General features: G+C 35.6%; 1 protein-coding gene across 7 annotated transcripts; it reads left to right on the top strand.

Moving 5' to 3' along the window:
- The first annotated feature begins 4,479 nt into the window (after nucleotides 1–4,479).
- On the top strand, nucleotides 4,480–17,925 carry muc13b (mucin 13b, cell surface associated). 7 transcript variants are annotated; one of them, XM_060860932.1, is made up of 19 exons: nucleotides 4,480–4,601; nucleotides 8,018–8,044; nucleotides 8,642–8,677; nucleotides 8,881–8,916; nucleotides 10,252–10,287; nucleotides 11,432–11,467; nucleotides 11,671–11,706; nucleotides 11,908–11,943; nucleotides 12,212–12,247; nucleotides 12,370–12,489; nucleotides 12,691–12,797; nucleotides 12,980–13,035; nucleotides 13,261–13,394; nucleotides 13,496–13,624; nucleotides 13,717–13,762; nucleotides 13,853–13,890; nucleotides 14,001–14,088; nucleotides 16,246–16,435; nucleotides 16,576–17,925. In XM_060860932.1, the coding sequence occupies exons 1-19, from the start codon at nucleotides 4,550–4,552 to the stop codon at nucleotides 16,726–16,728; spliced, it is 1,392 nt and encodes a 463-aa protein (XP_060716915.1). In that variant the 5' UTR covers nucleotides 4,480–4,549; the 3' UTR covers nucleotides 16,729–17,925. The 7 variants fall into 7 exon arrangements, with proteins under 7 accessions (XP_060716915.1, XP_060716923.1, XP_060716931.1 ...); XM_060860940.1 differs by lacking the exons at nucleotides 11,432–11,467; nucleotides 11,908–11,943 and adding exons at nucleotides 9,297–9,332; nucleotides 9,535–9,570; XM_060860948.1 differs by lacking the exons at nucleotides 8,881–8,916; nucleotides 10,252–10,287; nucleotides 11,432–11,467 and having other exon boundaries at nucleotides 4,481–4,601.
- Nucleotides 17,926–22,992: the final 5,067 nt, after the last annotated feature.

Here is a 22,992-nt window from a genome sequence, read left to right as displayed (position 1 = left end):
TAGATAATAGGCTGTATTTGGTGTCCGTTTCCAAATGGATCAGAATATGAGCTCCTTTTCTAAATGAAACTTTTTATTAACCCGGTGATCTAAACATGAAGCTGTGAGGCATTATCATATTGCACAGATCTATTTACATGATGTACCAAAATACACTGCCATATAATCAGGGCAAGGATTGAGTGCAGTCATAAATTGTTTCTGGCCAGTTGCCTGTATATATCATACACAAGGTGTACAAAGGTGTGCTTTGCCAATCTGAGAAACTTTGGACCCAGCTCCATGGTGACAGACAATTCCAGTCCGTCTGCTTATATATGACGCCACTCCTCTTATATATGACGCCACTCCTGCTGATACTTTCTTGTGTCCTTACATCAGCTGTGCAAATTTCCTTTAATAACATCACATGCTGTAGTCCAGTCTGAAATATAAAGAATTATATATGGACCCAGTTGTGTCCCCTGAAAGAGATTTTCATTTAAAAATATAGAAATAGTGATTATTTTGTTAGCTTTTACATTTCCATTCAGTGTAATACTATTATTCAATTATAAACTATGATTCTCTTTTTTCCTATAACAAATCACTGGGAAATAAATTAAACTAAGGCTCATTTACTCATCACAAATAACACCAAACCAGTTCTTCTGAATTCCAAGTCAGTCTTGGTGTTGTTAAATACGAAATGGTCTGTTAAAGTATTTGACGTGCTTTATACCTCATATACATTCTGATCTCATTCGCCACGAGGCTGTCTTTATGCTATCTCTTATGAAAAGATGTTAATGATAAACCAAACTGGGATCAGGATGTCCTTTAGAAAATTATGTTTCCCAGATAAGTCCTGGGCTAATAAAGCACTACTCACTCTTTGTAGATAATGTTTTACATGAATAGAAACTAGTGCAATAAAGGAAATAAAGTGAAGTAAAGTAAATCATGAACTGCTCTGTGCTGTTAAGTCAAGTCTTGTCTTAAAACAAGACAAAGACTACTGCATAATTAATTATTTTTTTTTTTAAAGTTATTTGTCTCAAAAGTGTCACCTGAAAACTTACTCCATTTTGATCCTTGTGCAGGTTTCAGCTTCTTTATAACTCTTGTTATACGGTTTTGTGTACAACCTTTAAGGGTTACTCCAAATGGGGCATTAAACGACATGTAAGAATGCTAACGACCTAGATTAAGCATAAAGACATAACTGCTCTTAATAAATAAGTGTTTTTATTATATTTCATGGAGTTTGCATGTTCTCCCCGTGCCTCGGGGGTTTCCTCCGGGTACTCCGGTTTCCTCCCCGGTCCAAAGACATGCATGGTAGGTTGATTGGCATCTCTGGAAAATTGTACGTAGTGTGTGATTGCGTGAGTGAATGAGAGTGTGTGTGTGTGTGCCCTGCGATGGGTTGGCACTCCGTCCAGGGTGTATCCTGCCTCGATGCCCAATGACGCCTGAGATAGGCACAGGCTCCCCGTTACCCGAGGTAGTTCGGATAAGCGGTAGAAGATGAATTATATTTCATACAACAGCTCATTGCCATGACTGAATATTAGCTGGTTTGGACACAGGAACTCATTAAAATCTCCAGAAAAAAACTCCCTTAAATGTTAATGCCTATTCTGAAAGCTCAATAGAGCTCTTGGTTGCTTAATTTCACTCAACTCCAAACTGTTGTAGAAAGAACATTGTTTATATTATTTACTGTCCGGTGTCATCCAAATGAGGATGGGCTCTCAAGATTTCTTCCTCATATCCTCTCAGGGAGTTTTTCTTTGCCACCCTCACCTCGTTTGCTCATTAGAAATAGATGTTAAAGATAGTAACTTCATTTTAAAATATAAACACGTAAAAATAGAATATGATAGAAAAGGTCCTTAAACGAGCCCTAACCCTAACCCTAACCTGGGATATACAAAAGAAATTTCACTGTGCTGTAATGTATATGTGATAAATAAAGGCTTCTATCTATTAAATTAAAGTAACAAGGTTGCACCGAAAGGCACAATCCTGATATCCTATGTAGATGTTATTTAACTCCATTTTGTATATTATAGTAGTTAATTCTGTGCTACAAAACACAACCTTGTTACTCAAGGGCAATCAAATTGCAGCCATTCTAACCAAAAAGTAAATATCATTGGCTGAAATGGTTTAACACAAGTTTGACGCTTTACATACGTGTTTTATTTGATCGAATGATTTAAGACATTTTAAATCTGTGTGTTTTTAAGTCCTAAATGCATGTAATATTTCATTAGATGTATTAGCACTGTAGTGCTTTATTTTTAAGTGTATTTGGAAAATAATGAATTTTATGTTTACCGTAACTTGAAACCAAACTTTTAACCAAGTTTGGTTAACATTAAGGTTAGTGTTTGCTAACTGTTAAATAAGATATTTTTATATAATAGGATAAGTTAGGATAACTAACAACTCTATGGAGGACGTTCAATAAAACAACATGACTCTTCATGACGCACAAATTATAGACTTTTTGAACCTCAACCGTAACCTTTTTTTAGCTGACTGTCCATGAGTCATATACATTCACATCTACTTTATTAGTAAATGTGTATAACCTCACATTCGTGTGGTTATCTAATCAGACAATCATGCAGCAGACGCACTATACATAGAATCGTGCAGATATAGATAAAGAGCAGCAGTTAATGTTCTCATCTAACATCAGAATGAAGGAAAAGTCTGTTTTGTTTATTCTGATTGTAGCACTGTTGTCTGTGCCAGCTGGACATCTCTGGAGTTTACACAGAATGATGTAAGAAACAAAACACACTGAGTGAGAGACTGAGTTTGGTGGGTGGAAATGCCCTATTAATAAAAGAGATCAGAGGAAACTAGCCAGATTGGAACTATTCCATGGTTAAAGCGACAGAGCACTTGTTCCATTATCCCATGTTTGATTTGGACATTAACTGTAGATATGTATCTGCTTGATTTTATGCATTTGACTGTCTATATGATTGATTGATTGATTTTATAAATTGCATGAATAAGCAGGTGTACAGGTGTTCCTAATAAAGTGGAAAATGGAACACCCAGGAAGGAAATTTGAATTCTCTCACTTTCACTCATTTTCTACCGCTTATCCGAACTACCTCGGGTCACGGGGAGCCTGTGCCTATCTCAGGCGTCATTGGGCATCGAGGCAGGATACACCCTGGATGGAGTGCCAACCCATCGCAGGGCACACACACTCTCATTCACTCACGCAATCACACACTACAGACAATTTTCCAGAGATGCCAATCAACCTACCATGCATGTCTTTGGACCGGGGGAGGAAACCGGAGTACCCAGAGGAAACCCCCGAGGCACGGGGAGAACATGCAAACTCCACACACACAAGGCGGAGGCAGGAATCAAACCCCCAACCCTGGAGGTGTGAGGCGAATGTGCTAACCACTAAGCCACCGTGCCCCCCTAAAATTTGAATTAGACTTGAAAATGTGTTGCACAGTATCAGCTCATAATAAATCCTTTAATCAAATCCATGATCATGGCAACTTGGGCGTTTTCCAGCTTGGGTTAAATAACACTCCTCTGTATTCATATAACGCCCTTACTTTACATCTGAAAATAACAAAAGGTGGCCCAGCATTTTAGAGACTAATCATTTGGCCTATGTCCATATATATATATACTATGATACTATGGAACTGCCTTAGAAGTTATAGCTGACAGAGGAGTGATGAAGACCATTATACTCTGCAGTGTTACTTGCACATATAGATAGATAGATAGATAGATAGATAGATAGATAGATAGATAGATAGATAGATAGATAGATAGATACTTTATTCATGCCAGTGTGAAATTCACTCATCAGCAGGAAACTTTAACTGTGACAAAAGTAAGCATATGATTTATACCAAACAATATCTAACATTAGGTAGAGTTGTTTTGGACCTGAAATATAAATTTAACTCTTTGACCACAATCAGCAAACGTGTCTGTAACTTGTCCGCACCACAAAAACCTTAAAATAAAACATTGTCACATTAGCTCTTACTCTACTTTCATCTACTCTGTGCACTTTGCTCCTCTAGCACTCAAATAAATGTCTTCTGTGCCATAGAAGATATTGTACCCTGCTGGTATTAGTTTACAAACTGTAGCATACGCCTTGCCTAGTCTGTTAAATATCTATATGTAACCATTTTGTAATGAATCATTTAAATATTCATATTCAATTATTGAAGAGTCAAATGGTGAGCAATTATTTCTGTAAACATTTAGGATTAGGAGAAAGCTCTCCAGTTTGCTCTTGGCATATAATATTTGCTTTTGTCTTTTTATTATGATGTACAACGGCACAAGTGTCTGGTTTATCTGTTTAACTCAACTTCATGACATATTTTAGGTGGTGTGGTTGGGGTTTGGGGGCGAGGCCTGATGGAATGGTCACACCCTTCTTTTCTCTAGTCTAAAACAGTAGCAACAACCAGAACTCAGTCATTACACACAATACTGAAAGTGTTGAAAGACGTTTTCTGCTGAGCCTCTTATTCAGCATAGGACTTGCAATATGGCTTTAATTAAACAACTCTTGAGTTTATACTTACTGCTTCTGCTTGTGGGTGAGTAATATGTCCTTAAAAGCAGATTTATGGCTGGAGTAGCTTTAATTCAGTTAAAATTTGAAACAGGTAAAAATCTATAGGTGCAGACAGGAGAAGTTTGTAATCCTGTTAAATTGCTTTGTACTTAAAACCAAATTATTTTTGACCACCAGTTTTTATTTACTTCACTAAAAGCCTGATAATAAAATTTTCTTACTATATAACACTTTAAACTATGAGTGTAAAATTTAAAAACTGTGAAATTTATGTTTACTTTCAATGAGTGTTTGAAACTATATTGTGCATTTGAATTATAGTAAATTGTCCTTTCTCCTGTTTAAGTTAAAATAAAACCATAGCCTAACCATATCCCATTTTTAGGAAAAAAAACATAAAATTATCAGGTATGGTTAAATACTTATAATAATATGTGAAGTTTCGGAATTCAGAATAGTTATTAATAGATGGAGTAATTTTAAAATTGTATTAAATTTGCCATTTTTAATATGTTCCAGTAAACCATTAATTTTTATTTTCCCAATACCAATGTCGTTCTTCTTGTGTGTGGTATTGTATAGTGTAAAAATATGACTGGAATATCAGCTGATATTTTATGACATTACAAAGTCCTTACATGATATCAACCTTAAGAATGTATTGCCTAAAATGATCTTATGTTATATTATAATTTATTATACAACTGGCATCATCAAATGATAATGATTGTGTAATAATCTTTTTTTTTATTTATCTAACTATGAGAATCTCTGTACTATGGTTGAGAGGGTGAATGTGTATTATATGTGATATATTATTTGCATATTATATGTGGTCTATTTCTTATATTTATAAGTTCTTAATCTTAATGAGTCGTAATTTGTAGTTTGTGATGTTTTTGTAGTTTGAGTTGACAACATTTCTGGTGTAGGTATGACACAAGACATTTCATACTTTTTTTACTTGGACAACACATCCACTGCTGCTGAATTGGAGGGGTTGGCATCCCATGGTCACCAGGGTGATTGCTGGCTGTGGATGCATTGAAAGGGAATAAGCTGGGTGACCAAGTGTCTCAGCAAGTTCTTTGCCTATGGGAAGAAGTGAGGTCAATCCTCTCATTTGTTGAAGGAAAAAGAGCAGAGAAATCTACAAACTTCTTGGTTGGATTGTTTCACTTGACCATTGACTTGTGGGTGATAGCCAGAGGTGAGGCTGAAGCCACTTCCAGCTTTTCAATTAAGTTCTTCCAGACACCAAGCTCACTGAAATTCCTGAAGACGTGGCTGAACAATAGCTACGCAGTTTGGATAACTGTAGGTAACTTAGTCAGGAGTACTAGTAGGAGAAACTTGGAAAAAAGATCTATGGTCACCATGATTACTGTATTTCCTTGAGAGAACTTTAGATATGTCATGATCTCTAGAGCAAAGTGTGACCAAGTGCATTGCAGGACTTATAGTTGTAATAGTTTATCTGTGGTTAAGTTCCATGGAACCTTGGACTTTGAACACTTGGGGCATGATATAGTCTTGTATATGTTTGTGAGAATTTTGGACCACCAATATCTGTTATGGAGAGGTTTATAGGTTTTGTGAATGCTTGGCTGCCCAGTGGCTGGTGATGTGTGAGCTCAGATGTAAATTTTATACACAAACCATTCCATTTAGACAGAAAACTGAAGCTGGCTAGCTTGGGCATTTTCACAGTCCAGATCCAGAGTGAATGCTTCCATGAGACATGATTCAAGGAGAATGGTTTCCTCATTTAGTTATTGTGACAGAGTTGGGTAAATGAGAAAAAGGGAGTCAACGTTTGTATTTGGCACCTTTGTTTAAAGCTCCTTAACAGCTGTGGTACCGGCCACATGAAACTGTCATGAAACTGGGACGGTGAGGAAATCAAAATAGCAATTTGTTCACAAAAAAGACACTCGATGTTGGAGAAGTGCAGGACAGAGTGGGTCCCCCTGCGCAAAGGCTTCCTGCATTGTTTGTTTTTCAGTGTGTGGCTATAAGTCATTTTTGAGGGTGTGTGGTTCCAGGCTCATAATTGAATGCAAAGATTAATGGCATGGTGAGGAAGTCAGGACTTCCTATGGAAGTCAAAGTGGTCATAGCCACAGGTACATGGAAACAGGATTTAAAACACTGTGACTACCAATAGTTTTATGGTTTTATGACAAAGGGTGCTGACTTGAAGTTGAAGATTTTCAGGGCAGTTATTTATAGATCCTCATACAAAGATGTTCCCATCTAGAACCTAAATGTGAAATCAGCTCTGGAGGCAGAGCTTGAGCCTTTCTCCAATGGTCCAGTCAATGACATTTCTAGCTGTACCAAAATCAGTTAAGGCTGTAAAGGTAGAATTTCAGGTTTGAGGTAACTGTGAGTTTGGCTTGAGATTAGTTTTGTATAAAGTTCTCTCATCTATTTTTAGGGTACAAAGCAGGTGATCGAGATGGATGTCCAGAACAGTGGGTGTGTTCAGGATTTTTTTTTGTCATTGTGTCATACCAGATCTATAGGAACTGCTGGGTTTAAGTTTTGCCAATATTCTGCCTTTAGTGCAGGTACATTCTGAACTCCAGTGCATGAGGACTGAGCATGGATAATTGTTGTTTTTGCTCCTCTACTGAGTCCCAGATTGGCTATTGACTGATGCCAGGCAACTATTCCTGATGTCTTCTTGTTTCAGGAAAAGTATTCTGTAAGGCAGCAAAGACCAAGGCAGTTGTAGGAAATGGGTTTATTGAAAGGACTGGCAAACACACACATACAAAGCTAAATCCAATCACTAAATATGTTCAACAGTAAGAGACAGGAGTGAGGTCAGGTGATGAACAATCAGGAATATAATAGATCAAAACAAAATCACAATCAAGGTAAAAAATGTAGTATCAAAACTATAAACATATTAGAATATGCTTGGTACGTCAGTTGTAAAGAGATCTGAGTGGATATGTTGTGGTGTGTGTTTGGATTGTGCTCACATATTTGTTGTTGGTAATTGAGTCCATTTTGTGTGATCATTGTGGAACATTAACATCCTGGTGACTGTGATCTTGACAATGCTTGTATGATGCATTCTGGGATATGGAGTTTGATGCTATTTCCATCATAGACCTAACACTATGGGAATATTCCAGTTTGGACTAATAAATATGACTGAAATAACATGCTTTATAGAGTAAAAAAAATGCACTGATTGGTGTAACTGACAAAATGCATTAAAATTGCATTTAATCTACATTAATTGGATAATGAATTGACCAATCAGTTGGTTGTATATGTTTTTCATTAAAAGGTGGATTAATATGAGGACACTTTATCCCTATTTTATTTTCAAAATAAAATATCACATCCATTGTTTTTATGATTTGATTCATGTCCATTCTCTTTCTTCTCTCTTATTGCACAACTTTGTCAACTTTGAAGGTGGAAATGCTGTCCTTACAGAATCAGGTAAAGCAGAATTGTGACACTATGTAATAGTGTTCTAACTCACAGCAACAAATTGAATGTTTATTTAACTTCTACACTATGGACATTAGAGCTGTTTTTATTATTATTATTATTGAAACTGTAAGAGATTTGCACATTATTGATATACTTAGCTGCTGTCATGGCTCCTTGTACTTTACATAGCACCTGTAAGGAATTCCTGTCCAACAAACCAAATGTCATTTACACTGTTTATTTAGAGCTCCAAGGGAGTTTTTCCTTGCCACGTCACCTCAGGCTTGTTCATTAGGGATAAATAGGGATAAATGCAAATAAATCTACATAATTTTTTTAATTTCTGTAAAGCTACTTTGAGACAATGTCCATTGTTAAAATTACTGTACAAAAAAATTAATTGAATCGAAGTGAATGAATTGAATTTGCCTTACTCATATCTATTTTTGTTTCTTTTCTCTTTTTGATAAACTTTATTATTAAATGTGAAGATACAACCACATCTGCTCCCACTACATCTACAACAGATTTAAATTTGACTTTGCTCATATCTATTTTTGTTACTTTTCTCTTTTTAATGAACTTTTTTTGTTCACTTTGAAGGTGAAAACACACCTGCTCCCACTACACCTGCACCAGGTAAAGCAGAATTGGGACACCATGTAATGTTCTTCTACACTATGGATATTAGAGTTGTTTTGGTTTTAACGGTGTAATATATTAGAAACTGGAAGAGCTCTTGTCCAACAAATAAAATATCACATGCATTGTGTTTTTTAACTTTACTCATATCTATTTTTGTTTATTTTCTCTTTTTCTTAACTTTATTATAAAATTTGTAGGTGAAACCACACCTGCTCCCACTACACCTGCACCAGGTAAAGCAGAATTGGGACACCATGTAATGTTCTTCTACACTATGGATATTAGGGCTGGTTTTGTTTTAACAGTGTAATATATTAGAAACTGGAATAGCTCCTGTCCAACAAATTAAATGTGACATGCACTGTTTAGTTGGGGATGTTGTAGCCTAGTGGTTAAGGCGTTGGTCTACTGTTTGGAAGGTGATAAGTTTGAATCCTGCTGCCACTGCAGGACCCCTGAGTAAGGCCCTTAACCCTCAATTGCTCAGTTGCATAAATTATAAGTCACTCTGGATAAGGTTGTCTGCTAAATGACAGAAATGGAAATTTGACTTTGCTCATATCTATTTTTGTTACTTTTCTCTTTTTAATGAACTTTTTTGTTCACTTTGAAGGTGAAACCACACCTGCTCCCACTACACCTGCACCAGGTAAAGCAGAATTGGGACACCATGTAATGTTTTTCTACACTATGGATATTAGAGCTGGATTTCTTTTAAAAGTGTAACATGTTAGAAACTGGAAGAGCTCTTGTCCAACAAATAAAGTATCACATGCATTGTTTATTTAACGTTACTCATATCTATTTTTGTTTATTTTCTCTTTTTCTGAACTTTATTATAAAATTTGTAGGTGAAACCACACCTGCTCCCACTACACCTGCACCAGGTAAAGCAGAATTGGGACACCATGTAATGTTCTTCTACACTATGGATATTAGAGCTGGTTTTGTTTTAACAGTGTAATATATTAGAAACATGAAGAGCTCTTGTCCAACAAATAAAATATCACATGCATTGTGTTTTTTAACTTTACTCATTTCTATTTTTGTTTATTTTCTCTTTTTCTGAACTTTATTATAAAATTTGTAGGTGAAACCACACCTGCTCCCACTACACCTGCACCAGGTAAAGCAGAATTGGGACACCATGTAATGTTCTTCTACACTATGGACATTAGAGTTGGTTTTGTTTTAACAGTGTAATATATTAGAAACATGAAGAGCTCTTGTCCAACAAATAAAATATCACATGCATTGTGTTTTTTAACTTTACTCATTTCTATTTTTGTTTATTTTCTCTTTTTCTGAACTTTATTATAAAATTTGTAGGTGAAACCACACCTGCTCCCACTACACCTGCACCAGGTAAAGCAGAATTGGGACACCATGTAATGTTCTTCTACACTATGGACATTAGAGTTGGTTTTGTTTTAACAGTGTAATATATTAGAAACATGAAGAGCTCTTGTCCAACAAATAAAATATCACATGCATTGTGTTTTTTAACTTTACTCATTTCTATTTTTGTTTATTTTCTCTTTTTCTGAACTTTATTATAAAATTTGTAGGTGAAACCACACCTGCTCCCACTACACCTGCACCAGGTAAAGCAGAATTGGGACACCATGTAATGTTCTTCTACACTATGGACATTAGAGTTGGTTTTGTTTTAACAGTGTAACATATTAGAAACTGGAAGAGCTCTTGTCCAACAAATAAAATATCACATGCATTGTGTTTTTTAACTTTACTCATATCTATTTTTATTTATTTTCTCTTTTTCTTAACTTTATTATAAAATTTGTAGTTGAAACCACACCTGCTCCCACTACACCTGCACCAGGTAAAGCAGAATTGGAACACCATGTAATGTTCTTCTACACTATGGATATTAGGGCTGGTTTTGTTTTAACAGTGTAATATATTAGAAACTGGAAGAGCTCCTGTCCAACAAATTAAATGTGACATGCACTGTTTAGTTGGGGATGTTGTAGCCTAGTGGTTAAAGCGTTGGTCTACTGTTTGGAAGGTGATAAGTTTGAATCCTGCTGCCACTGCAGGACCCCTGAGTAAGGCCCTTAACCCTCAATAGCTCCGTTGTATAAATTATAAGTCACTCTGGATAAGGTTGTCTGCTAAATGACAGAAATGGAAATTTGACTTTGCTCATATCTATTTTTGTTACTTTTCTCTTTTTAATGAACTTTTTTTGTTCACTTTGAAGGTGAAACCACACCTGCTCCCACTACACCTGCACCAGGTAAAGCAGAATTGGGACACCATGTAATGTTCTTCTACACTATGGATATTAGAGCTGGTTTTGTTTAAGATATTGAAAATGTAAGAGATTTCCTCATTATTGATATACTTAGCTGGTCCTATTGCCTTGACTTCTGTTCTTTACACAGCAACTGTAAGGAATTTCTGTCCAACAATCCAAACGTCATTTTTACTGTTTACTTGACTTTACTCATATCTATTTTTATTTCTTTTTATTATTAAATTTCTAGGTGAAACCACACCTGCTCCCACTACACCTGCACCAGGTAAAGCAGAATTGGGACACCATGTAATGTTCTTCTACACTATGGATATTAGAGCTGGATTTCTTTTAAAAGTGTAACATGTTAGAAACTGGAAGAGCTCCTATCCAACAAATAAAGTATCACATGCATTGTTTATTTAACGTTACTCATATCTATTTTTGTTTATTTTCTCTTTTTCTGAACTTTATTATAAAATTTGTAGGTGAAACCACACCTGCTCCCACTACACCTGCACCAGGTAAAGCAGAATTGGGAGACCATGTAATGTTCTTCTACACTATGGATATTAGAGTTGGTTTTGTTTTAACAGTGTAACATATTAGAAACTGGAAGAGCTCTTGTCCAACAAATAAAATATCACATGCATTGTGTTTTTTAACTTTACTCATATCTATTTTTGTTTGTTTTCTCTTTTTCTGAACTTTATTATAAAATTTGTAGGTGAAACCACACCTGCTCCCACTACACCTGCACCAGGTAAAGCAGAATTGGAAACCATGTAATGTTCTTCTACACTATGGATGTTGGAGCTGGTTTTGTTTTAACAGTGTAACATATTAGAAACTGGAAGAGCTCTTATCCAACAAATAAAATATCACATGCATTGTTTATTTAACTTTACTCATATCTATTTTTGTTTATTTTCTCTTTTTCTGAACTTTATTATAAAATTTGTAGGTGAAACCACACCTGCTCCCACTACACCTGCACCAGGTAAAGCAGAATTGGGACACCATGTAATGTTCTTCTACACTATGGATGTTGGAGCTGGTTTTGTTTAAAATATTAAATCTGTAGGATATTTTCTCATTATTGATGTACTTAGCTGGTCTTATTGCCTTGTCTCCTTGTTCTTTACACATCACCTGTAAGGAATTCCTGTCCAACAATCCATATGTTATTTTTACTGTTTCCTTGACTTTACTCATATTTATTTTTGTTTCTTTTCTCTTTTTGATGAACTTTTTTGTTCACTTTAAAGGTGGAACCACACCTGCCCCCACTACACCTGTACCAGGTAAGAAGGAATTGACCCTAAGTCATGTTATTCAACACTATAGAACATTATTATTGACTTTCTTTGTTTAATTAGTTATCACATTGAAAGAGTATTTTGCTCATTTTTGATATACATTGCAGGTCCATGTGCCTCGAACCCTTGTCCTTTAGACAGCACTTGTCAAGATCTCCTGAATAATTACAGATGTGTGTGTCGACCGGGACTGTTCTATGATGAAGTACAGAAATTTTGTTATCTAGGTTTGTTTGAACTGTTCTTCTTTCTCTCTCCTTGAATGTCTACTTTATATTTTATATTATAAATCATGTATTTTAAAGAGTTAATTGAGTGTGCATATTATTTTTTGCTTATCGTCCAGTAAATAAAATTGTTAGATATAATTGTATAGAGACAGAGCAGTATGTATCATATTTATGCTTTCACATGTAATTTCATTCCAGCAAAGACTTTCCCAACCGAGTTAAAATTGACAATGGTCTTTGAGAAAGGAATGGAAGACAAGAACTCATTAATATTCCAAAAAACAGCAGATAATATTCTTGCTTCGGTAGGTGCCTGAAACTTATTTCAGTCTCCTGTTTGAATCAAGAACATTTAAATCCTAAGTCAGACTCTACATCTGTGTAATATGGCTAATGTAAAGTACGATATTACATGGTTCAATATATTAAAGAGATTAGATAAATCATATAACAGAACTTTCTCTGATTTCTACAAATTTAAAAACAGCTTTGGGTTGCTTTTACGGATCCTGCTTATCTTGGATCCACAGTGTTGAGTCTAAAGTAAGTATATTTCTCTATATATGTTTACTTAAGGTGAAATTAAGATGAAATAATCCTTTGGAACCAATAACTGTATTTACTAATAAGAGATTAAAGTATATTATCTTTTTTTAATACTGGACTTTTAATAGAATGTATTAGTATAATTGTCTGTGCAGAACATCGGAACTGATTAATCAAATGATTGTATTTCAATATATTTTTCCTTACTGTATCAATGTGCAGAAAAGGCAGTGTGATAGCAGATGTAGAGAATTTCTTCAGCCCCTCATCAGACGTTACTGCACTCACTGTGGAGAAAGAATTAAATAAAGCAATTGAAGACAAAGTTGGGGTTTTATTAGACGCTAACGTCATGTGTATGTCTACATCTCTTTTCTGTTTACATCACCACTTTTACCAGTGTTTACATGTATTCTCTTGTGTGTAAAAAAGTACTAGATATTTTGTGCTTCTGTAGATGACAACATATGCAGTAGAGGATTCTGTCATGATGAAAGCACAACATGTGATCCAGGCAGTGGTCTAGCTTCATGCACATGCAGGGATGGATATATCAAGATAATGCAAACAAACCGGACATGCGCTGGTAAGTTACATTTCATGTTGGCCTAAACTGTAATAGTAAAGCCTTTAAATAATTCAGGGCTTTACATTTCCATAACTCTTGATCCTCCACAGCCTGTCCAAGTGGTCAGAAAGCAGTGAATCAGGAAGAATGTAAACTGTAAGTTTTGACCTTTAAACTTTAATTTGAATTGAAAAGCATTTTTTTATTATCAGTCATTTATGCGAAAATATTTTTTTTTTTTGTTAGATGTGATTTTGGATTCTCTGGTTTCAACTGTGAAGATCGTAAGTTAACATAAAGGACCTTAAAAAAATGCAAAAATAAACTGACTCAAAATGAGTGATTTGGACATTTGAATCTTAATACTTTATATCTTAAACCTTTGCCATTTCAGCATATCTCTTAATCCTGGTTGTGCTGGCCTGTGTTTTGGGTACACTATTTCTCGCCACTCTCACAGGTGCTATTGTCTTGTACACAAGGTAAGATACTTTTTGTATAGTAAACGTATATAAAACACAAACTAATTGATGTGAAATTTGTTTATATTATGTTTTTGGGAACGTTATACTACAGAGAATGATTTGTTCATGATTTATTTTATTGGGGTGGTAATATAGAGTGGGGCAAATCTACTAATCAACATATACAGAAAATGATATAATGTGGCTATATGTTTTGGCCTAAGTAGGATCTTCATTGCACATTTAGGCCTACATTTGTATGTCATCTAGCAAGCTGCAAAAAAAGAAAAAAAAATAACAATACATGTTATAGCTACTTCATGTAAACTAATGAAATGATAAAAGACAGATCCAAATAATAAATACAGTATATAAAAGGTTTTAGCAGTATTTTTTCATATGTTAGTTTCCTGTAATCAGGGTTATGAATAGTTTGCCTCAGTGTCAGCTAGTTAAACATGTTTGTTCCTGCACAACAAAACACTTTTTGACAATACTTCTCATTGCACAATGATAAAATGAACTATCAGATATCCCAGAGGTATTCACTCACTCACTCATCTTCTACCGCTTATCCGAACTACCTCGGGTCACGGGGAGCCTGTGCCTATCTCAGGCGTCATCGGGCATCATGGCAGGATACACCATGGACGGAGTGCCAACCCATCGCAGGGCACACACACACTCTCATTCACTCACGCAATCACACACTAGGGACAATTTTCCAGAGATGCCAATCAACCTACTATGCATGTCTTTGGACCGGGGGAGGAAACTGGAGTACACGGAGGAAACCCCCGAGGCACGGGGAGAACATGCAAACTCCACACACACAAGGCGGAGGCAGGAATCGAACCCCCAACCCTGGAGGTGTGAGGCGAACGTGCTAACCACTAAGCCACCGTGCCCCCCCAGAGATATTTTAGTTGGCAATTCATTATTATTCTAAATAGCCTATCATAACATAACTATACATAAAAACCTGAATAATGCGGCCTTGCCTTTCTGCTCACATATGTCTAAATACAAAGTCCCAAACGTTATGTCTAAATACAAAGTCCCATTTCACTTCAGAGACATATATACGGAAGTCCTAAAAGGCCATGCATTATTTTTATTTTTTTCTTGTTTTGTCGTGGTAACGACTACATTTTCTCATTATCCTGACATAACAAAAGCTGTTTTCTTGTAATAACGATTTAATTTAAGTTGTTATTTTAACCATATTTTCAGAAACAGCGGCTGGATTAACCGCAGTAGGGTCGCTATATCGTCTCCGACGATAATGATGCAAACATCACAGCCTCTTCTTAAGTGTCGGACACTTATATAGAAGTTGTCCATTACATGAGTCCCTGGACAAAGTAAAAGCTTTACTGTGCATTTGTTGCATCTAGAGCATATTCTTATACAGAGATCATGAGAAAATTAATTTGTGACCCTTTGTTATGTCCAGATCATGAGGAAAGAAAGAAAGAAAGAAAGAAAGAAAGAAAGAAAGAAAGAAAGAAAGAAAGAAAGAAAGAAAGAAAGAATATAACCCATGGCCTCTTAGGACTTCCGTACTGACAGGGACTACGTGAGAGACTTATATAAAGCAGTGCATAAATGGAAAACCAGGGGATGGGTGAGAAAGAGGGAAAACAATAGGAAATGGAAATGGTAACAGTGTGCGATGTATAAAACAATTACCACCCAACCCCCGACCCCAATGGTCTAGCAAGGAACCGTTTGAGTAAGTCCTGACAGATGTAGTGGCAATAATAAATCATGCTATGGCCCATTGATTGAAGTCCTCTAAACCACCTTCTCACTCACAGTGGATGAAAGAGAAAAAAGTTTTTTTCTTAAACATGAATAGCAACTTTTTCTTTCACATTTTGCAGGTCTCCAGGTTCTGCCAAACTATGTGCTTTGTTGTAAAGTCTTACATAAATGTGCATTTTGTGTACGTTTTCAATTTAAATGAGTCAGGATTGAGGGTTGGTTGTTTTTTAAGGTTAAAATTTAAACAGTTTAGTTTAATGTCGACTGTTATGTGACTCACACATACTACCTATAAAAAAATAATAATTGCTATAAATATATGTTTATATATGCCCATGATGTTAGGGACAAAGTTATATAAGACAAATATGTTATACTGTACTTGTTTGTGTTTGCCCTTTAAAAAAGGTCAAAGAAAATGACCAAATCTCCAGAAAAAATACCCGCAAATGGCAATCTGGAGTTCACTAAACCTGCAGGAATTCCCAGGATCCCACGGGTTAACCCTAATTCTGGTTGGCAACCAACCAATCTGGAGATGACAGACAGTGGAAGTAGACACGCCCTGGTGACAAAAGATCGCACAGAGACCACAGCGGTAAGATCTGTCTCAGGTTATTTTAATCAGCCAGATTAAAATGGGATTTGCTTCACATTTGTTGATTAAACTCAGTATATTTCACTCACTATGCATTCTGATTGGCTAAAATGCTTAAATGGCTCAATGTTCTGTTCCAGATGTGGAACTATGACTACCCTGAAGACACAAGGAGCTATAAGAGCCAGACACCTTCTAGAACAGGATATGCAGCCGCAGGAGCTTATAATGGCTCCAGGGTCACAAGGAACCCTTACTCTGATGCATATGATGACAAAATACGCAGATACTAATATTACAGCCTATAGGGCTTAATCTAGTGATTTCTACAGCAGAAACTCTATATCGATGATGCGATAAAAAGCATTGATACAAGTGGGAAACATTCTTAAAGTGTTAAGCCTCAACATGTGAATTGATATGATGCAAATAATTAAAGAAAGTCATTTAGTGAAGTATATGATGGACAAAGACAAATGAAGAACATTACAATCAGGGGCTTGTGTGAGTGTGTGTGTGTGTGTGTGTGTGTGTGTGTGTGTGTGTGTGTGTGTGTGTGTGGGTTTATGTGAGAGTATGGGACAGTTGAGATGTGCACATGCCCAAAATGTGCTCAGTGCTACATGATCACATGAATGTATCTTAATCTAAATCATGATTTTTTTTTTTATTATTATTTTCGGTTTTAGGAAAAAAAAAATCTCACATATTCAAATAGAAAAATGAAGTTAATTTATTATATTATGATTAAATTGCTTGGAGCTAAAATAACGGTCCATTCTGATCCAGGAGATGTCACTGTTTAGTGTAGTTTGGGTTTATTCCCTCTAGAAATCTGAATGATCTGACTGTGCTTTTGCTGCTTGTGTCTACCGTTCTAATTGTTTATTTATGCTGCTGCCATTTTTTCTGTTTTTATGACTTAACGTTGCCCAGGATTAATCTTAGTTACAGCCACTTCAAAACAAGCACAAGTGGTCACTCAATGACTTTACAATGCTATGACGCATTGTGTACTATTCCTGCAAATTCTATGGGAATTAGGTATATAAAGTGTATAAACAGATATGTAACTGAGATCAATCTGTTGTGTTGCATGTGCTACTCAAATGAGACAAGCATATATTTATGTAAATGATGAATACACAAAGCAATAAAAACAAGTATTAATAAAAGGGGAAAAAAGACTGTTCATTATTAGCATTGATGCTAATGACATGTGTTAATATATGTGTACTGTGTTTTAACGAATAGAGCTTGTTTGTGAAAAGTAGGGCTGGTTTGAGTATTCCAGGAAATGTTGATCCTCTGGGAATTTCATGTGGATTTATCTAGAGTTTATACACACACAAAAAAAAGTGGCAGTTGCCATTTATAGGCAAAATGCCATTTATAACTGCGTTGCGAAATGGCTTATTGTATTAATGAGTGAATGTACTGGTCTTTCTAATAAAGTGACTGTTAAGTGTAAATGATTAGTTCATACTGAATCATGGCATGAATGTTCTATCCTCTTACTGGATTCTAGCATACCTGAGACTCCTGTGATAAGAAAGTCCATGACGGTTTATAAAGATCGACTGATGACGTTCATAATGAAAAGTTTCGTTTAAATTTCAGTCATGTCGCCACATATTTGTATAATTTGGTGTTTGTATTTAAGGGGTTTATACAATTTATAAGATAATTTTATTATAAATGTAATAAATTGTAAATTATATACAATCAATGAAAAAGTTCAAAGACCCCTGATTTACATGTACATGAATAGCAATTCAAAATGCTAAAAAAAATCCAGGCTTCTGCTTCATTAAATCACATACTGTCACTGTTCATCCCAAATAAGTGTGCTATATGGAATAAACAAATCTGTTTAACATGCATGCATTGTACAAAATATTATCTCTGGCATCATCACAGTCTAGACATCTTTATCTAATTAGGTTAATGCCATCAGTCATACTGTGAAGGGTAATAATTACAACTGACAGATTGAGATCATGTATTTCATTTAAATAAAAGAAATAAAAAGACAGCCTGAACATTAATATTTACCCTCCGTTAATACCAGTGCTGTGTAGAATCCATTCATTAATGTACAGATATTTTTCATGGAATAGAATTAGTGCTGAATTTTTTTAACACCATTATATTTAAGGCCACTTTCTTTCTTGCTGATTTGAAGGGCAGTAAGTTGTAGCACATGTAGCAGAAGCAGCAGTGTGGGCAGCTGTGTGACTCTGTAGGTAATCAGGCACGGTCTGTCAGGGTGAAGCTTAGTCCAAGGCTTTAATGGCATTCTGACATGATCAGATAAACAGGAACAAACAGCAGAAACTTCCAGAAGACATATGGCTATGCATGGAATTACATCCTTGAAATGTTTCCAGTTTTCGAGTTTCCAATCAGCACTTACCATGGGACTGCCTACGCTCTGCATGGCAGCTAGGACCAAATCAATGATTTAACATATTTTCCACATTTTACTGGATCTATTTTATGTAATGCATTTATAAATATTTGAATCAAGTGTGAGCTTCATCTGTTTATGTCCAACTATTCCACTATTAAGTCCACTATTACGTTGATGCTCTGTTTCTCCTCCTATATCATCTTCTGTATCAGACACTATTACTTACAATATTGAAAGCTTAGTGTTCTTTCATCATAGTCGATTTTTTTTGGAATGGCTGTGTTTTTTGCAATGCACCAGAAATGTTGGCTGTTGATGATGACAATGGGTGTCCAGTATAATAATGCTAAATATCATTGCAGCAAGAATGAAAGAGATTTTGTTTTTCAAATAAAAGAAAAGGCTTAATGACACTGCAGCATCATTTCCTAAGAAGCTTAGTTTGGTAATTTTCCAATTTTCAAAGCCCATTTGCTTTCTGCACTGCAAATTAACATTGTAATGAAAACACTGCCAAGCCTTTCTCTTCATCATAACAGACTCCAACCCCTCTATTATACTCTATTATACAGAAGCAACTTTCTTACAAATGATTTTTTTCACAATTGTGACATAATTTCACATATTTTTATATGTGCATATAGAGAATTGTGAGTATTCTATCTCATGCCCTTCCACCTCTCTACAGATGCTGAAACATCAGTCAGTGAGGAACACATCACTGAACATGCTATTCACTCATTATGCTTGCATGGTGCTGGGATTTTTTTTAAATATGCTCTTTCATTGTACTAGTTAAGCCTTTTTAGGGTAATTGAGACAAGCATGCAGACTCAGGTATTTAAGAAACCAATAGAACCACAATGATGGTTGTATTGGTTCATCAATCCATTCATCTTCAGTAACTGCTTTAAGTAAGTGCTGTGTTGCATCCTGGGAACATAGGTGGAAACACGCCTTGGACTGGAAATTACACAGTACCATGCACATACCTATGCTCATTATTATTATGCTCATTATTATTATGCTCATTATTATTTGGCTAATTTAGATTCGGCAAAAACCTGGCTTATTTGTGGACAGCAGGAGAAAACCAGAAAACCCAAAGACATACACAGACACACAATACACATACACAAAACTCTGGGGCACAGAAGAAGCCTTGATTATTACCACATATACATTACAGCGGAAATCTTTCCTTCACATATCCCAAATGAGGAGGTTGGAGTTGGAATTGGAATATTAAGGGTGATACTCAATTGCCCAACAGTAGCAGCTTGAAACCCAAGCTTTCAAACAACAACCCAGGGTCTAAACCACTAGAGTCATAACTGCCCTTAAATCCAATGTATCCAAGACGCTGGAAATGTTATGGTGTGGTGTGAGCATGCTAATATCTCATTGCCTGGTCCAGTCTCTTCCTGATATATGCTTACCTGGTAACCTGATAGCTTATCCAGGGTGTGCTCTTGCTTTGCATCCAGGCTTGCAAGGGCAGGTTCTGGATTTAAATCAGATTAAAAATGAATTATACTGAAATGTATTGTTTTAGTAGAGGTTGAGTAAAATACCTTGTATGAGCCCATATAACCTTATAACCCAATTATTTATCCATTCATTCATCCTGAGTAGGTTCTTTGTCTTAGAGAATTTTTTTGCGTGTGTAAAAACACATATTTTGCATTAGTTGTAGACGTCACACCTCCCAAGTGAGTTATAGATTAACACCAGACAACACCTATGTGATAGTTTTATATATATATTTTATATATATATATATGAGTAGGAGTGACAAATGAGTACAGGAGAACAGCTGCTTTATATTTAGCTTATAGCAAACTGTTCATAGCAATATATATTTACATTACAGACCCATATGTTTAAGTGCACATGATCTATCTGCTTCCAAGTCCACTTCCTATATGCTTCCCAATATATATATATATAGTTGGAGTGACGAATGAATACATTTGAATGAATACACAAGATAATCTTTAAGCAAAACTAGCACCTAGGTGTTGTCTGGTGTTAATCTATACCTCACTTGGGAGGTGTGATGTCTACAACTAATGCAAAATATGTGTTATAACACATGCAAAAAAAAATCTCCATATATATATACCCAATATATATATATATACACCTTATAGCCTCATGGTATATAGCATACTCTGTCAGTTTTCTATAAGCTAAATATAGAGCAGCTGTAAAGCTTGGACATCACTAGAGAGTAAGACAGCAGGGGAGAGAGAGAGAGAGAGAGAGAGAGAGAGAGAGAGAGAGAGAGAGAGAGAGAATGAGTGGAGTGTGTGGTATGGGATGCTGCAGTACAGAGCTTTGGGAAGCATATAGGAAGTGGACTTGGAAGCAGACAGATCATGTGCACTTAAACATATGGGTCTGTAATGTAAATCAATAAACATGTAAAGCCAAAGACAAATGTTAAATAGTTTAATATGGAAATAATGTGGACATTTAAGGAAGGGTTGGCAATAATATATGCCAGAAATATATATGCCATAGATGTAGGTCAGGAAAATTCTGTGTGAGTGAGTGACAGTGAGAGTTGTACTGAATTTTAGATATTTAATGTCATTGTACTCTATCATACTTTGCCTTTCCTGTCATATAGAAATGTTTAATGATGGAAATGATAAATACCCTCTAATAAATGCACTTTTTACGAACTTGTATAATTTAAGGAATTTATTTTAGTGATAATTTCTGCAAGAAAAATGTTTGGTTGAAATGATTTGTCCAGGAAAGCCAGATTCAGAAAATCTAAACCCCATGCTCAGCACTGATTTATTATAAGAGAGGCAAGAAATTGAGTTAGGAAGCTGTAACATGAGTCATCCATATTTAAGAAATAGTGAATATTGTGATGTGCTCTCTTTGGAGGACTCGACGGACTTGGCCCACAATCAGAAAATAGCTTTGGACCATGTAATATCAGGAGAACTGTCCTGAATCAAAGGAATCTAAATTATTACCCATCATTCTGGATGATACATCATGAAATGATGTTGCATCAGCTACTTGGATTTATTCTCTTTTTAAAGGGAGCATGTTTTAATACAAGGAGTTGATTTTTCACATTAGCATTTTCAAATAATCAAATGTCAATTGCTTATCAAGTAGATTTGAAATTTTGAAGTTGCAATAGACTGGCATCCTGTCCAGGGTGTACCCTTTCCTTCTACCCTGAGTTACCTCAGATAGGCTCTAGGTTCCTTGCATGGATGGATGGATGGATACACTCATAGGTCATTTTATTAGGAACATATAAGTACTAGGTTAGCTAACTTAGCATAACAATTCTATCCATTCCTCTCTGACCTCTCTCAACTAGATGGTTTTAGTTTTTCACACATTTCTGTCAGCAGTTTCTGAATTACTCAAAGCAGACCATCTGGCACACAAAAAAACATGATTCAGTCAGGACGATCACGTTTTTCCCATTCTGAAGTGAACAATATCCGAAGCTCATGATTTAATGCATTGCTTTGGCTGATGGGAAAACTGCACGAATGAACAAGCACATGTTTTTCTAATAAAATGACAGGCGAGTGTCTACTTCTGTATTTCTCTTGTTTGTTTGTCCATATGGTATGAAGACTGACCAGAAGATTTGGATTGATTAATCAATTAAAAAGCAGTCATGAATCAATTGTGATCAATTATTAAGTCATTATAAATTGAGTACTATTGAAAAAGTACAGACAATTTGTATGTTAAATATTGTATTTCATAAACTGATATGTAAATACATTTAGAATGTGATTTGTCTGTAACACTTCAGTTAGAGGCTACTAACCTGAACTGTAACATAAATCGGTTTAAATATTGCGTTAAGAATTGTTGTTATGTCGAATTGTGTGAAAGTTTGAATTTTAAACTGCTGTCACAAAGAAAATTTGTTAAAAAATGTGTTTATTTAATTCTGTTTAAAGGAATCATGATTTATATAATGCATTGGAAGACCCAGATTCCTTGGAGCTTTTTAGTGACCTAGTATAAACCCCTTTGGCTATGTTAAGGTGTTTCCACTCCTTGAAGGCAAACAGAGAGAGAATGAGGAGGGACTTCTTCCTGCAGGACATTCAGGCCATCAACCAGGTCAACACTTGTCTACACAACA

Source organism: Tachysurus vachellii, chromosome 2, assembly GCF_030014155.1.
Source record: "Tachysurus vachellii isolate PV-2020 chromosome 2, HZAU_Pvac_v1, whole genome shotgun sequence".
Classification (NCBI taxonomy): Eukaryota; Metazoa; Chordata; class Actinopteri; order Siluriformes; family Bagridae; genus Tachysurus; species Tachysurus vachellii.
The sequence above is the reverse complement of the archived record's forward strand: the minus strand, read 5'-3'. Positions and strand labels throughout refer to the sequence as shown.

Bases quoted from the DNA above. Each gene is read 5' to 3' on its own strand.
- muc13b (XM_060860932.1), top strand. From the start codon at position 4,550: ATGGCTTTAATTAAACAACTCTTGAGTTTATACTTACTGCTTCTGCTT. The intron at 13,036-13,260 runs GTAAGTATATTT...ATCAATGTGCAG, and splicing joins TCCACAGTGTTGAGTCTAAA to AAAAGGCAGTGTGATAGCAG. The intron at 14,089-16,245 runs GTAAGATACTTT...CCTTTAAAAAAG, and splicing joins GCTATTGTCTTGTACACAAG to GTCAAAGAAAATGACCAAAT.